General features: G+C 41.8%; 1 protein-coding gene across 1 annotated transcript in view; it reads right to left on the bottom strand.

Moving 5' to 3' along the window:
- Positions 1-14,315, bottom strand: part of fgf11a (fibroblast growth factor 11a) — a 114,835-nt gene extending 100,520 nt beyond the window's left edge. The window contains exon 1 of the mRNA XM_059355467.1: positions 14,123-14,315. Within this exon, the coding sequence (XP_059211450.1) occupies positions 14,123-14,315 (193 nt within the window). The remainder of the gene's footprint in view (positions 1-14,122) is intronic.
- Positions 14,316-15,723: the final 1,408 nt, after the last annotated feature.

Below are 15,723 nucleotides of genomic sequence, written 5' to 3'. Positions count from 1 at the left end.
ATATTGCGATTTAACTGCAGGCATTGATTAAAGGGACAGTGCGCAGTTTCCGTGAAGGTTTTTTGACATTGAGGAACGCGGAAAGGTTGGGTTGGCGGTGGGAGTTGCAAGGAGGGGGCACGAGATGCTGACTCGACGCTTGCTGGTCATTTGTTACTTTGGCTCTTAAGACGGTGGATCCCAGCGGAGAGGAAATTGTCTGATGCAAAATAAGATGTTGAGTGCTGCTGTAGATAAATGCCAGCATATTTGCATGCATGCAGACATGCTTCACAGCAGGTGTGTGCTCAGCTGGAGGTCATCTGAAGAGCAAAGTACCCAGATATAGTTTTTTTGTTCTGAAAACGTTCTGAGAATATCACCCTGCAATGTTCAAGCATTGTTTTTAATGGGAAGGGTTTTTCTTTCTGTTTGTTTTCAGAATGTTCTTCTTAAAGTCCCAGTGAAATGGAAGTTACAGCATCGAAGTCTTTAAATTTAAATAAAATCCATTGCATATGATTTGGAATCTGTCCGTCCATCGTTGGTCTGTCATAACACTGTTGTTTTGTGGCAATGGAAGAAATTAATTTGAGCTCCATGCTGCTTAAACCTACACATTGGTTGACGAGTGGATGTCATGATTATTTGAAATTGGTTGGTATCCATGTAAGTACATGTCATATTTTGTTTTACAACATACATAGTTAGATTTCAATCAAAAATACAAAGTTACAAATTTTTTTTTAATGTTTGCATATATTGTTAAATTTGTGCACAATAAAACCAGGGGTGTGATCTATAAGTGTTAAAAAGGTCAGGAAACATATCAAAAAACATTTGAAAAATGTTTTGTGATATCATTCTTTAACTGTTTTGTGACAATATTGCTGCAAAATTGTGCCCTTAAATTCTTCAAAAGTTTTCAGGAGCAAGTTTTGGTTGGAGCCAGTACATTTTGGCCATTATTCCTTAAAAACTAATCCGCCCAACAGTTTCTGGTAACATGTTTGCCTCCATGATTGCCGATGAATCAGCTAATCCACTAAATCAATACACAGGAGTTGTTGCTGTCGTTTACATGCACAATTCAAGACCTGAAAGGACCCAAAATAAAATTCCCAGGGAGAGAAAGGAAAGCATGCTATATGTGGTACTCCTGACTGACTCAACATTATGAGGGAATGACAAACCATCTTTAAATAGGATGAACTCAAAATAGCACAAGGAAATAATATCAGTCAAGTTTAACTTTCAGTTTCTGGTGGGGCTAATAACATTGGTGCATCACAGAAGACAGCTGTAGGATCAGAGTCATGTGATATGCTATTACATATTATATTATTATAATGTCCTTATAGCCTTTTACTAGGTTTATTTAAGTGCTTTGAAGACACAAGTTCACATAACTTGTAGTTAACATTAGCCAGTGTGTGGGAACGTTTGTTTGTTTGTTTGTTTGGAACATTAATAGAAAAATTGATTCAAATTATAGTTATTTACTTGCATTCCTGAACAGAAAAATTAGTTTCAGTGGTTGAATGTTATGCTTGATTAATTTCTGACTTCTCAAAGGCTCAAATCTGTGTATAAAAAGGTAAATTCAGTTTGTTATTTGCCAAATAACTAATAACATTTTAGTTTTAAACAAGCTTTTGAAAGGTTTCTCAAATACTTTTTGTTTTCTTGTTTTTATGACAGGTGGTCTTATACATTTGTTAAGCGCTGTATATTCACACATACGTGAGACAATAATAAAACAACAGTAAATAATGTACTGACTCTGGATGTCTGAAAGGGAAATAGCCCAAATCTATATTACTTCATCAATAATCAATTATCAATTACATTCCCACCCTCCTTCCCAGTGATCTTCCCCCCGTTTACATCATTGTGTATGTCCCAGACTTCATTACCCCATGTGTACAGTGTGAGACAGAGAAAATAAATAAATAAATAAAACTTAACAATAGGATCATCCTTATCATGCTTTACATTCCCTTTCCTTATTTCTGTATCTTGCAAAAATAATTTCTCTATACATTTTTTAAGCGGCCTGAAATTTTTACGTTGTTTGATTTCTTCCACAGAACCACCCCACATACTGAAATGCACATGCTTTTTAGAGTGGTGTGAAAACAACATTTTAGTTTCCTGAAATTAAAATAATGTTTTTGTCAGGTAGCATCATTTCCACGAACCTGGTCTCACAGGAATCCGTGAAATAGCCACGGATTTGCTTAACTCAAAATCTGTGGAATAGCCACGGAATAACTCAAATTTCTGTGAAACTGACACGGATTTCGCTAAAATGCAAGTTAATATTTTTTCCCATTGGTTTGTTCCAAGTCACGTGACTTTTAAGGTCCCGGTGGTCAGAACAAAAAACATGGCGGACAGTTCTCTCATTTGTAGTGAAAAAATCAATATTTTGACTTCTGCATAAAAATGGATTTTGATCACATTTCTAGCGAGAAATATAAGTTTTATTTTCTAAATATTCCCTCAGTGAATATACATAAATCACTTTGTATGTTGGAATAGCCACGGGATATGACTGTCATTAACTTGCATTGTAGCGAAATCCGTGTCAGTTTCCCGGAAATATTAGTTATTCCATGGCTATTCCACGGATTTTGAGTTAAGCAAATCCGTGGCTATTTCACGGATTCCTGTGAGACCATGTTGATTTCCACACATGCACACAGTAAGACTTTCTCCTTTTGTCTCAGGGGGACAAGACTAAAGGGTCAGGAACATGTGCCATCTTGTTTTTCACAACTTCGTCATACTAAAAAATAAAAATAAAAATGAATTTCCCCCTTATCTGAAAAATCAGATCAGATGGTTTTCACTTTCTAGAAGAGAAGTATGTTCTTTAAAAAAACACTAATGAGAAAACACCACAGTTTCTTTTTTGTCAGAGATGTGAAAGCTACACTGCAAAAAAGCCAACTTGTATTTTTTGGCCTAAAACAGTTATTTAAGTTGGTAAAACTTGGAAATATAAACGATTGACATTTAGGGCAATAATGTAAGTTAGCACAACAAAGCCAGCCAGTTGTCTGCTCAAAAACAAGTTTGTGAGTTGTTGTTACTTATATCTTTAAGTTGGGGTTCACAACAAGGGACAATAGTTCTGCTAACTCTTATTTCTTTGTTGTGAAATGCGGCTAGCGGCTAACTGATGCTAGCGGCTAACTGATGCTAGCGGCGCTGCTTGTTACAGCTACAAGAGTATCCATTAGCATATCAATGCTAACTCAAAATTGTGGTTGCAACAAAAAATCTGAAATTCAGAGTAGAGCAAACTCAAAAACAAAACTTCCAACTTGAAATTTTATCGAAGTTTGTTGCCTTGAAATTTTGAGTTCACCCAACTTTTCCTTTTTTTGCAGTGTAGTTCAGTGTTGGCACCGAGCATTCTTTGGGGGATGAGCACGATATAGCGCTCCACTTACTTCCAGTCCGACCGTACCACACAGTAAGCCATTCTCGACAGGTAAGAGTCTCTCTGTCCATAAACATGTTCTGTATGTTGCCAGTAAGTAAATAATTTCTTGCTTTGTATATGATTTGTTTTGAATTTCATTGCATTTGAATCCAAAAACAGTCTGTTACCCAGACCTCGAACCCTTAGGCGTCATCGCCCTGCTCTCATTACACCTTGGTGTTCTCGAAGCCGTGCCGTGCCAACAAAGTGTCGTATTGAGTCCAAGCAGCTCACCTCATTCCTACCAGGGCACACTGCAGAATTCATTAGCCCAACATGTCCTCTCCAGCACTCACACACAGTTCAGACACTAATGTGGAACACACACAAGCAAACTTTTAGCCCACAGTGACTTTCAACAGGAAACACACTCACACACTCAGGCACCAGAAATATCCTATTTTGTCTGATAATGATGATTGATGCCCATCCAAAAAACGATCCACATCAAAACTAATGGTGGTCCGCTCCATAAATCAATTGGTTGGGAGGGGCGGCACTGAAAGCACACATTGATCATCACACAGGGCCAAATGTTAGCATCTCAAAATCATTTATTCCGGGCACCATTTCATACACAACATCTGCCACACTGGCAGAGACAGAGGGCGGAACCTGTTACAGAACAACAGAGGCCGGCGGCTGCACGGTTTAAGGCATGTGGCGATCTGTCTTTGTGCTGATAGATGAGGGACGCTTGGTTGTCTGTAGCTAATGAGCAAAAGATGAAAGAGCCTGTACTATTTAAAGTATTAGTAGTTCTTGGGACTATGAGATGATTTCCATTGGGATACGAGTTAATAATGTCGCCAAAAAAACCCAACCCTTCAAGGGAGTTATGTGATCAAATGTATGCCTGCTGTTCGTTATGTGGATGCTACACGACACTTGGCACTAAAGGGGCAGAGTGGGAGCAGAGCAGAGAAGGAACATGATAAAATGTGAAACATATTTATGCTAAGTCTGGTGTGAGTGTTGTAAAAATCCTTTCATGAGCATTCTTTCGGAAACAACGATGTAATGAAGCAATTTTAAATGCCCACTGGCTTGTAGCAGGTTAATTTACTGTGTTTTACTGTACAGCTGTTCATTCCTGCATCTTCACTGCATTATTTCAAAGCAGGAAGCATCTTTTAACTCTTTGAAGTCATTCTGCTTGGTGTTCACTACTTTTATCTACATGCTTATGGTACAGCTACTACAGTATTCCTGAGCTGGCAGTTGTTGTTGTCATGTTTACTTTACACAGAGGATATTAAAGATAAGGCATTGAGAGCCTTATGGCACCTACACACTATGCAACTTTCAAAGGCATCTGATTTCTGTACTGATCACATTACTTAGAAATTTTACACCTAGTGATCATCATCATTCATAATCAGGCTAAAATATTGTAGTGTAAGCTGGACATCAGTTCTGTCAAAAAATATTTTTTTTGTGTTACTTTTACTCATTTGTATTTAGGGTGAATGTTTCGTTGTTGTTGTTGTTGTTGTTTTGTCAGCTAGTTCCACAGAGTCAATGTGAGCAATTTCAGCCCCATTTTTTTGACCTTAGGTTTAAAGACATATAGGCTGTATCCCAATGTTAGCGAAGGATCCTCAAACGGCTGAATTTGAAGGATACTACGTCATCAACATCCGCCGAAGGACTGTCCCAATGTCCAGGATCCTCTGAAGGACAAAGTCCTTCTTTTGCCCAAATTCCAAGGATGCATGTGTGTATCTTCAGTGCGCCCCACATACCCATAAGGCTATGCGCACACCATAGACTGTATATAAATAATAGACGTAGTCACCGTGACGTCAGCCATTGGTACAGGGAGCAGACCATATTTGGACTGTGGAGGAGGAGAGGGATCTGATCACTGACTACACGCCTCTCTACACCTCAACCTGACTGAGAGAAGCCGCTGCTAATTCATGTTAGCATTGACTGGAGCATTAACTGCAATGTCAATTTTGGCTAGCAAAAAAACAAAAACAAAATGTATGTTACTTACCTCAGAAAACTGAACAGTGACTCCTTGGAGTGTCTGTTAGTCCAACCAAACACTGAACAAGACATTTTTAATGAACAAAACGTTCAAATAAACATTCAGTGTATTTTCATTCAGTGAAAATACAGTGTGAAAGGGTCAAGTTATGAGACCAAACCGGTAAACGTCCTTTTTTATATCTATATAACGTTTTATATAACTTTATTGACACGTTGCTGTGGATACGCATTGTTCTGCTTCTCTCCTGGTGACGGCTCGCCTTGTTAGTGACCTGTCAATCCAAGGTAGCCACGCCCCAAATCGTACGATTCTTTATCTTCTATTTTCTTCTAAATGGGGCCATTATTAGAGCTATTAACATGAAATTGTCTTGAAGAAGATTTTTTACTAGTGATTGAGACCGTAGTGTCCTAAAAAAAATTTCTGAAGCAACAAATCAAGTGAGAAGTTTTCAAATTTTGCACTGAAATGAATGGACAGATTTTTCAGCCAAACTTAGCACCCCCTGCTGGAATTTTCGGTAGATTGCAGCTTAAGGCACTTCCTGGTTTACCCCCTTGCTCAGACCCGGAGGTTGCCACCTGGCGCACACCCGTCTACCGGGAGATTTAAAAATGGCGAGTGAAGAAACAGCGACGCTGGTGCAGCAATATTAATTTAAATAAGTATTTTCAGTTACACTGAATAGTAGAATCACATAACTTACAAAACTTGTGTTCAAAGTCAAGCAAATCATATGCATAAACAAATGCCAGTATATTTAGCTAAAAGATAATAAACATAATCTTGAAACATTGCCAGTTAAGTTAATTGATGCCGTGTCAGTCGGCTAAAGTTCTTACTTGGTTAATATATGCGTCAGTCTGATTATTTTCTATATGCAAAGTATACGCAGCTATGCCATTCAGAAAGTTATACATTTGTTAAATGTGTTAACAGACCAACAAGCCACTATTATCCGTTATTGTTATTTATAAATAACTGTTATTGTCCTGTAAAATTAAAAAAAGAGAAACAGAACACATCTCCATGGTGAGTTATGCTCCAGGATCAGTGAAATATTCAGGCTTAATCCACTTTGTGGCTTTTACTTGCAAAATCGTGGAGATTCAACTTTAAAGCATCTTCCATTTCCACAAATATGTGGAAGAGTGCTGATGCCAAAGCCACATTCATGTCGTGAACTGGTTTTGAAATTGCGGCGCTAAATTTCAGCAGGACTGCCAATTACGCAATGACACACACCTGTACACTGGGAAGGCTGTTCCATTTGTGAATTATATCAATGATGGGAAGGATTCTGGCCTCGCCTCTGGATCCTTGACTTTGGGATATAGCCATATTTTGGCAGAAACCTGCACCATGATTATGTATGTAGACAGTAGATTTTTATTTATCTTGTACTGTACTGAGAACAGAACCCTGATCGTGAACAATGGCAACAACAAGCTGCTGCGGGCTAAAAGATGTCGACAAAAGAAAAAAGAGAAAAATAGAGACGGCAGTGTTACTTTATGGAAATCTACTAACAATAAGGGAACAATAGAAATATGGCATTGTAGACGACTTTAAGATGCAGACAGTATGGGCTCTTCAGTTGCCACAACATGGAAAATACTTCTGTAAAACAAGCACTAGAATTTATAACAGAAAAACAGACCAAGAGAAACTCAAATGCAAGATGGCCGACCTAAATTCTGGACATGCTCATATCATTGATTTTTCAGATAATTAATCAGGCGTCAACACCCACTCAAATGACAATCAATCTGGTGGAAATTGGGCCTGATACCAAAATGATTAGGGGTTACAATGAGGTTTGATTTTTACAGTTTCCATGAGGCTTTAGCTGCAGCTGCCAGCAGTGTTGGTGTATTAATAATACAGCAATTTACCAGACCATTAAGGAAAATCTCATCATATTGTGTTATTTGTTAGATTAATACAACTTGTGTCTGTCTAACCACATGGCAGAAAACAAACAAACTCCAAATCTGTATGATTAGAGTCCATAAATTAGACTTGCATCACACTCGCTACTGATCCATTAACAATAGAACTAGGGTTACGTAACATGGCAGCACAATACCCGAAGTATATCAGCCATTGTCGCATCCAGTGACTAACTGACTGGCCCAAAGACAACATGATTAGACACAGCGGGGAAATACGGCGAGTGAAGACAGACAGGCACACACTGAGGGAGAGACAGTTATAAGAAAGCCAGATGTCCTTGAGAAGATAAGTGAGTGGTGTGGAGGGGGAGAAAGAGGGGAGAAGAAGAAAGCCGGTTGGAGGATGGATTGAGAGGAAGGAGGAGAGAAAGCTGATAAAGACAGACGCAAACACACAGAGAGAGAGAGAGAGAAATATAGTCCTCTCTGGTGTAGCCTGTCCGGAGTGTCCGGTCTACGAGGCAGTAAATCGCCCCAGTTCACTGTGTGCTCTCCAAACGCTGCCGCACATTATTGATAAATCAGTGTGTGTTAATGAGAGGAGCTGATGTGGCCTGATGAATCACGGCACAACAATGAGCTTCAAACACACACACACACACACACACACACACAAATGCAGAGTCTGGCTGAAGTGTGTGTGCCGTCCACTGTCATTTGTCTCTGACACAAACGCGCACTTATTTTCCTCTCCCACACACACACACACTCTCACTCACACAAACCAATTTGCAGTGGCTGGATGAACACTTGGCCCCCGTGCTGCAGTAACAACTCCGAGTGTTATTCTATCCTGTTAACAGAAGAGAGGAGGGCTTCCACAGCAGCTCCAGCAGGCAGTCAGAGGACAACACAAGCTATTTTGGTTTCGCTTTGATATCCAATAGGCGGCTTAACATCCTCATTAGATCATATCGGCCCCGAACACACACGCCCGTTGCACACAAACACACACTTAAAGCCAGGGTGAAATTATCTCTCCCCCACACTTGCTATACTTAAATTATCATGAAATCTCATCATTTGTTTGTTTGTTTGTGTGAATGTATTAGTTTGTCTGACTGTGCGTAGGTGTGTTTTTATGTTTGTATTTATGTGTAATTATAGATTTGCCTATATGTGCACTTGAAAGTGTGTGTCCGCTAAGCTTGCTTTGTGTGTGTGTGTGTGTGTGTGTGTGTGTTCAGGGCGAGCTGACCTTGTTATAAGCTGAGTGGGCTGTAGTGCTGGGGCATCATTAGTATGGGTTAGGTGAGGGTTAGAAGGTGTGTGTGTGTGTGTGTGTGTGTGTGTGCGTGTGTGCGTAGAGGTGAGGGGGTGACAGAGTGGGGAGAGATGGGGGGTGACACTGTAAGAGAGGAGGTAAGAGAGGAGGTGGGAGGGTGGTGGTTGTGGGTCAAGCCAGGACAAACAAACAAACGTCACTCCTCCCCATCCGTCACTTAGAAGCAGGTAGCAAATGTTTGAGGACACGCATACACACACCATCCAGGCATTGGATCTTAAGTACAACTCCTCCTCTCTTACAATTGCCTCCAATGGCCTCAGACAGCACAAAGGGAACCTGAACTATCCGGTCACAATACAGTGACGCACAACAAGACAGTGTTGATAACATCGACACACACACACACACACACACACACACACACACACACACACACACACACACACAAAAACACTGCATATTTGAGGTGCCATTTGTCTATCTGTAGAAAGTGTCACAACATACTGGACAGATAGGGTGAAATAATAGGATGTAAAATGAGGTGAACTATGTGGGGAAGTAGAGATAGAACTAAACAAAAGGGACAACAAACAAACAGAATCTTCAGACTTTCTCTTAGAGTTGTATTGTTTCCATGAAGATGGACCACATTTAAAATGTGAATCAGCTTGTATTTTTCTTTCTTTCATCAACTACCTTTAACGTAACATTACGAAACTATTTTACCCAAATCATTATGACGCTACGTTGACGTACGAAGGGAAGTGCTTCCGTCATTCACACTCTGTATTGCGTAACTTTGGTGGGAGGGTACAATCTCCTGGGAAATGTGGCTTTACATCAATAAAGCATTACAAGATATGTCACTGATTGTAGTGAAAAAGGATCATATTTTATGGAGAAAATGTCTGGTTTTCCCTTAGATTTCCCTCTTCCAGTGATTTAGTAGTTTCCTGATTGGTAGAAATCCTTACTTGTTGCTGAAGTAAAAACTAACCACTCATTGCTGCTAACTGTAGCAGTTTACACCACTAGCATGGGAGCTTTGGACCAACGGGAGGAGGAAGGAATGGAACCTGGTTCAGTGGCCTCCGCAGATATTATGACAGAAGGCAAAAGACCAAAGAGGCATCATGGACAAAAATAGGAAGAGAAAAAGGACAGAGTAATTCAGCAAGAGTCTGCCAGAAAATGCAAATCTTGGACTGACTTTTAGTAAGCCTCCCAAAATATACGGCTGCAGACAGACACGGTTGGACTTGTAAGTAATATTAGCTGGCTTGCTATGTCTTGTGTTGCTGCACTTGCTTGATATTTGGCTGAAAATTTGGCATCTCGCTAGTTTTGAATCATATGCAATGTAATTAGAACAAATGCTGGTATACAGCTGGCCATATTCAGGAAAGCAGTGCAGAAGTGAATTGCACGATTTATAAATTTGGCTAGCATATGAAGCAAGAACAAACAATCAGTGAAATCACATATATTCAGTTGAAACAAGTAGACAAGCACTCTGATATGTGGAGGCTAGCTTGACTTCTGGGAAATATTGTAAGTGAACAACCCTGATGGAAAATACGAAAGCCACAGAACAGGTTATATTACACCACTGACCCAGAAAGTTCCCTAATCACTATTGGTTTTCTGGTGACACTCTGCACAACCTGAGGGTGATCATGTTGCTTTAGTGGTGTGTAGTTTGAATATTTCTCTTCCATCCTTTGAACTGCAGCACACAATCACTGACTTTGGTATGTCTGTATGTTTGTCATAGACCTGATTTGACGCTCACACTAGATGCAAACAATAATCATTAATGGCTGCAACGGTAATGCTGACAGTCCCTTTCATAGTAAAAATGAGGTGCGCAGCTTGCATTAAAAATGGTAAGCTTACATAGGTACTGATGCTGTAATATCTTACGCTGTTATCAGTTGTCTGTAGGGAAATCTGTGTGGAATTTTTATTTATAAGCCTGTAACTTATAAGCCTTCTTAAATTGATATCGTCCCTGTTTTGGGGGGTTTTGTGTGTCTCCGACAAAATAAAAAATTGAGAATCTGTGCTTTACAAAAGTCAACAGAAGCCAAGAGAAGGTAACCGGAGTCAAAGAAAGCCAATGTGACAATGGAAGCCATCAGAAAACAATGGGAACCAACCAAAATACCACACAATGCAAGCAACTATAAGCCACAGGAAGCAGAATAAGCCAATAGCAGCCAAATGATGCCAGTAGAAACAATGGAAGCCAGTTGCAGGCAAAGTGAATGCAAGCAGTAAGCAGGCTGCTCTGAAGTGCTGCCAGGATGAGGAAGAGGAGGACGAAGAGGAGGAGGTGGAGGCTACAGCTCAGGAATATTCTAGTCGTTTATTCCTGGCCAGAGGTCAACTGTGGCCTCGGGCTGAAGCTCGGAGAAGGAGGGAGAAACTCACACATGATGAGAATATACACTCACTTACACCAGCTAGACACACACACACACACACAGCCAGGGCTCATGTGTCCTCCCTATATGAACCACACACATAGAGAATGATGAAGACACACACTGCCACAAATGGCACTTAACACAGGCCCTGTAAATCACAGCCTGAAATGGTGATGCTGGTAATGCGACTGTAACCACAGCCTCCATATACCTCGTCCACACCATTACCATAATAAATCCATCAGAGTGAAAAGCACTGAAGCCATTGGGATGGAAATTGTTTCAAACAATGAGCATGGTGCATAAATGCACTGGTGGACTCAGTGGAGGGGGTGGGCCTGGCTAGGCCACTCCTTGGTGGTCCTGTTTTAAAAAAATAAAAAAAACACAGCAAAAGTTCACTCTGGGATGGCCCCCTTAGTGGATAAAACATGACTTAGTGCCCCCCAAGGTGTCCTTACAGTGAAGAAATGTTATGAAGTCCCTCTTGGGTTCCCTTCTAGTAGACACATTTAATGAAGTGCCCTCAAATGGAGAAAATATGTTGAAGTGCCCTCTAGGGTGCCCTTATATAGTGAAAACATATGGATGTGTCCTCTAGAGTGACCATAAATGGAAAAAACGTGTGAAATGCCCTCTAGGGTGGCCTTTAATGGAAAAAACATGACATTGTGCCCTCTAGGGTGACTTTAAATGGAGAAACCCTGATGACGGGCCATCTAAGGCACAATTAAATGGAGGCAAAATTCTGAATAGCCCACTAGGGTGCCCTCAAATGGGGAAAACTGTTGAATTGCCCTTGAGGTTGCCCTTAAATTGAGAAAATAGGTTCAAAGAGCGGCCGAGAGTGCGCTCAATTGGAGAAAACATGACAAAGGGTGGTGTTAAAATTAAGGAAATGCATAGTCGTGCCATATTGGATGATACATGCTTGAAAACTTGATGCACGCTGCGCCACATACTGCTGGTGCACTTTTCTTTTTTCCGCCCCTTCCCCTCAGACAGCCGACTCCGCCACTGTACGCGTGGTCTTTTCCCAAAGAGCTGGCACTGCCACGACCTGTCCAACATACTTTACTACCGTAATTACAATATAGAGAGCAGCCGCCTCTATGGCAGATGCTGCTTCCCACGTTAGAGGTTCCCCACGTAATTACCATGATTAACTTGGCACACCGAGGTAATAAATATCGCAGAACACACAAGCGCACTTTCACAGGGCAGAAAAGGACACACACACTGTGTGCATGGGAGTGCAGGGAGGTAGATGTGGGAAAAGGAACACACACATATGGAGACTGGTGAGGTGAGGACAAGCTCATTCAAGGAACACACACAAGGATATACACTTATAGAGTGATCCAAGATATATGTAAAATACTCAATTTTAGTAGCAAATTCTAAATACTTTTGGTTCTAAATCGTCTTGCCAAGCGAATGTTTCTGGGTCTTTTATCCTCATTCCTGACCGTGTCATGACTATTATCTCCTCTACACTGCACATGCACAAACTTTCTCCATTTGTATCTCTTCGTGGGAATAGCATGCCTCATATGAATATCATAATGAATAAAAGAAAATCAAACCAAAAGATCACTCAGACCTGGCCAAGGGCATGCCCCCCTTCTCAATGTTGACAAATTAAATGGGTTCTTTCTTGGACCATGCTACACCCTTTCAAGTTTCATGAAAACCAGGCCTGTAGTTTTTTCTGATATTATGCTGACAAGCAGACAAACCGTAAACATAACTTCCTTCGCAGAGGTAATTAGTTCCTTCAAGTAATTTATTCTTTAAGGTTGTTTTTTTTACTGTATTTAGAAGAACTGTAAGAGAATACAGTTACTGATATTTTGTATTTTTAATATGTAGCAATATGTTTGTTGTATTCCATTATTTTCCAACCCTGATTAAATAGGCAGATATCGTTTCTGACAGAAAAGTAAAAAAAAAAATTTAAAAAAAAGACTTAAAAAGGTTGGGATATAACCTACAAAAAAAGGAAATAAAAACAAATAGAATGTGCCAAAAATAATAGCAAAAAAAGAAAAAAGCCCATACATTAATTATTAATCAATAATTTTGAAAGAAAAACTATAATGCTAATATAAGGTCAAACCTTGGCATCAAAGTGGTCTGACCTACAAAGGTACATTTTGTTCGTGGACAAATGGCCAGCTCCACTGGTGTGAGTGTGTGTTTTTACTGTTCTGTCCTGCCTCTCCTTATCTAAATTTAGAAATGTATTTCCAAAGGGATCCAAAAGGTTTCACCAAGACCACATCACCTCTTAGAACCATATTATTGTAAGGCACCGTATTTAATGATGGGAAAATGTCACAGTATTAAAACTGTTCTTCGATTTATTCTTGGCTCGTAATGTCGAAAACCATCACCATATGTAGCACAGACACACTCGTCGCACAAATAGTCACTCTCTCATTTAGCTCCAATGAGTAATTTTGCAATTATATTTAACATGCAAACACACAAGACAAATTAGGCCCCAATATGTTTCACTTGCCTTGAGGGAAGCACTGAGAGAATAATGGCCCCCAGAATTGCAAATGAGGCGCCTCTTGACATTTTTATATCATAGTAAATCACCGTATGTGTGAACCTTGCAGATTACCAATGTACATGTGTTGACGTGTTGACATGCAACTCAGTGGAGTCATCACAACAGTCACAACAAAGCCTGGGTTATGCCTCTGGTCAGTGGTACAAATCTGTGTGCATTAAGCTGGATTTGACTCTGTCCATTTCCTGTTCAACCGTAAATACAGGACATGTTGTGTACAGCTACCAGGAAGATGGGCTGGGATGTTTCCCAGATTCAGATTAAGTCCTGCACTAGAAATTACAGGCTGGGGATGTTCTCTATTGAGGCTTTACAGTTGAGGATTAATCTGTAGTTTGGCAAGTCAACCATCAAAATCCAGTTATCCAGTGCTTGCAGAAAACAGAGCAAAGAAGAAGACGAACGTAGGAAAGAGGAAGAAACTGGACAGTTTGACAGGAAGGCCTGCACGAACTCACCTGGTCTTTTTTCCATTTTTCTCCCTCGACTGCCACATAGTCGAACCTTCGATATTAATATGAGGATTTGCTTCTGGCAGAGCGACTTGTTGCTCTTTGGGCAGGGCTTGCGCTTGCTGGCGATCTGCCGGTTTGCCTGGGGGTCCTTGACCTCCCTGCGCTGGCGAATAAGGGAGCTGGCGAGAGCGGCCATCTTCCCAGAGCTGACCCTGCCGCCACCTCACCAGCCTCTGGCGGGTCGGTGGCGCCCAGGTGTCGGGGGGTACCGTGGGCCACCCCCCTGCCCACTCACCCAGGGCGACGGAGCACCGCTGAGGGAGGGGTGCAGAGCGGAGGAGGGGGGCTTCTGAGGATGGACTGAACACAGCGGGGAGAAAAGCAGAAAAAGAGGAAAAGGTGGAAGAAAGAAGAGTGGAGCCCTCAAAGGCCCACCCAAAACTGAGAAAAGGTGCTCGTTGAGGTTTAGATTGCCTTTAAAATGTCCTTCTAGTTGTTTTCTGGTGGCGAGTGAGGTTCAAGTGAAGCCTTTATACGTCGCTCTTCCTCTGTTGGGACAAGCCATGTTGTTATCCACCCAAAAACTAGTGCACTGTAGCCCAGCAATGCACCCTGGTGCCTCTGTCCCAGTCCAAGTATAGCCCTTACCCTCCTCCTGGAGCTCCTATGAAGTTCGACTCAACCCCGTCCGAGAGGATTCATCCACAGAACCATTTGCTGCATGATGAAACCAGACCCAAAAAACGTTTAGTCCTCTCAATCCTGCAGATCAGTCACCCGTACGAATTCAGCGGGACAAAACGTCCGAATGTCAACTCCCCAAAAAAACAAGAGTGACAGTCCTCCTTTTCTTTTTGTCCCTCACCTGTAAAATGTCCCCGTCTGAAGCGACGCCAGAGAAGTAGAAGAAGAAGTGTCCGACCTGAGGTATCAGCTCTGCAAGCTGGGACGAGGGATGGAGGGGTGCGGATGGACGCTGCTGGACCGCTTGTTTCCTCACTGTCTTTCAAGCTCTCCTGACATCACCCTTGCGTCCCCCGCACCCTGAGAGAACAAGAAGAGGAAAAAGACAGGGGCTTGATAAATCCAGCATTTCCCAGAGATAGAGGTGACATTCATGAACGAGAGAGCGCGGGGGATAGAGAGACAGACAGGGACACAGAAAGAACGAGGGGAGAGGGAGGGAGTGCAGTGAGTCTATCTAGCCCCCCTATCGGATCGGGCTCTCCAACTCTCTCGGCAGCGCACTACACCACAGCAGAGCGCAGCGCTGTGTCCTTCAGCCACGCATGCTGCCTCACAGCTGGGAGAACGAGGGATGAATGAATGGAGGGAGACAGAGAGGGAGAGGTGAAGGGGAATAGGGGAAGGGGGGGCTGGCAGGTAGCCGTGCCTTACGGTAGATGCCGTGTTGCCGCCGCCGCTCATGCGAGAGTCTCCACCAGTGGGTGACAGTAGTCCGGTCTGGTTCTGTAGAGTCCAGCTGCACAGTGTGTGTCCATGTGTGTGAGGGACAGCCAAAGTGTGTGTCCCCCGAGCAAGGCACCACTCTGCCTCAGCGCACACGTGTAAGGAAGTGTGTATATGTGTGTGTATGAAGGAGC

Source organism: Centropristis striata, chromosome 17, assembly GCF_030273125.1.
Source record: "Centropristis striata isolate RG_2023a ecotype Rhode Island chromosome 17, C.striata_1.0, whole genome shotgun sequence".
Taxonomy (NCBI): Eukaryota; Metazoa; Chordata; class Actinopteri; order Perciformes; family Serranidae; genus Centropristis; species Centropristis striata.
The sequence above is the reverse complement of the archived record's forward strand: the minus strand, read 5'-3'. Positions and strand labels throughout refer to the sequence as shown.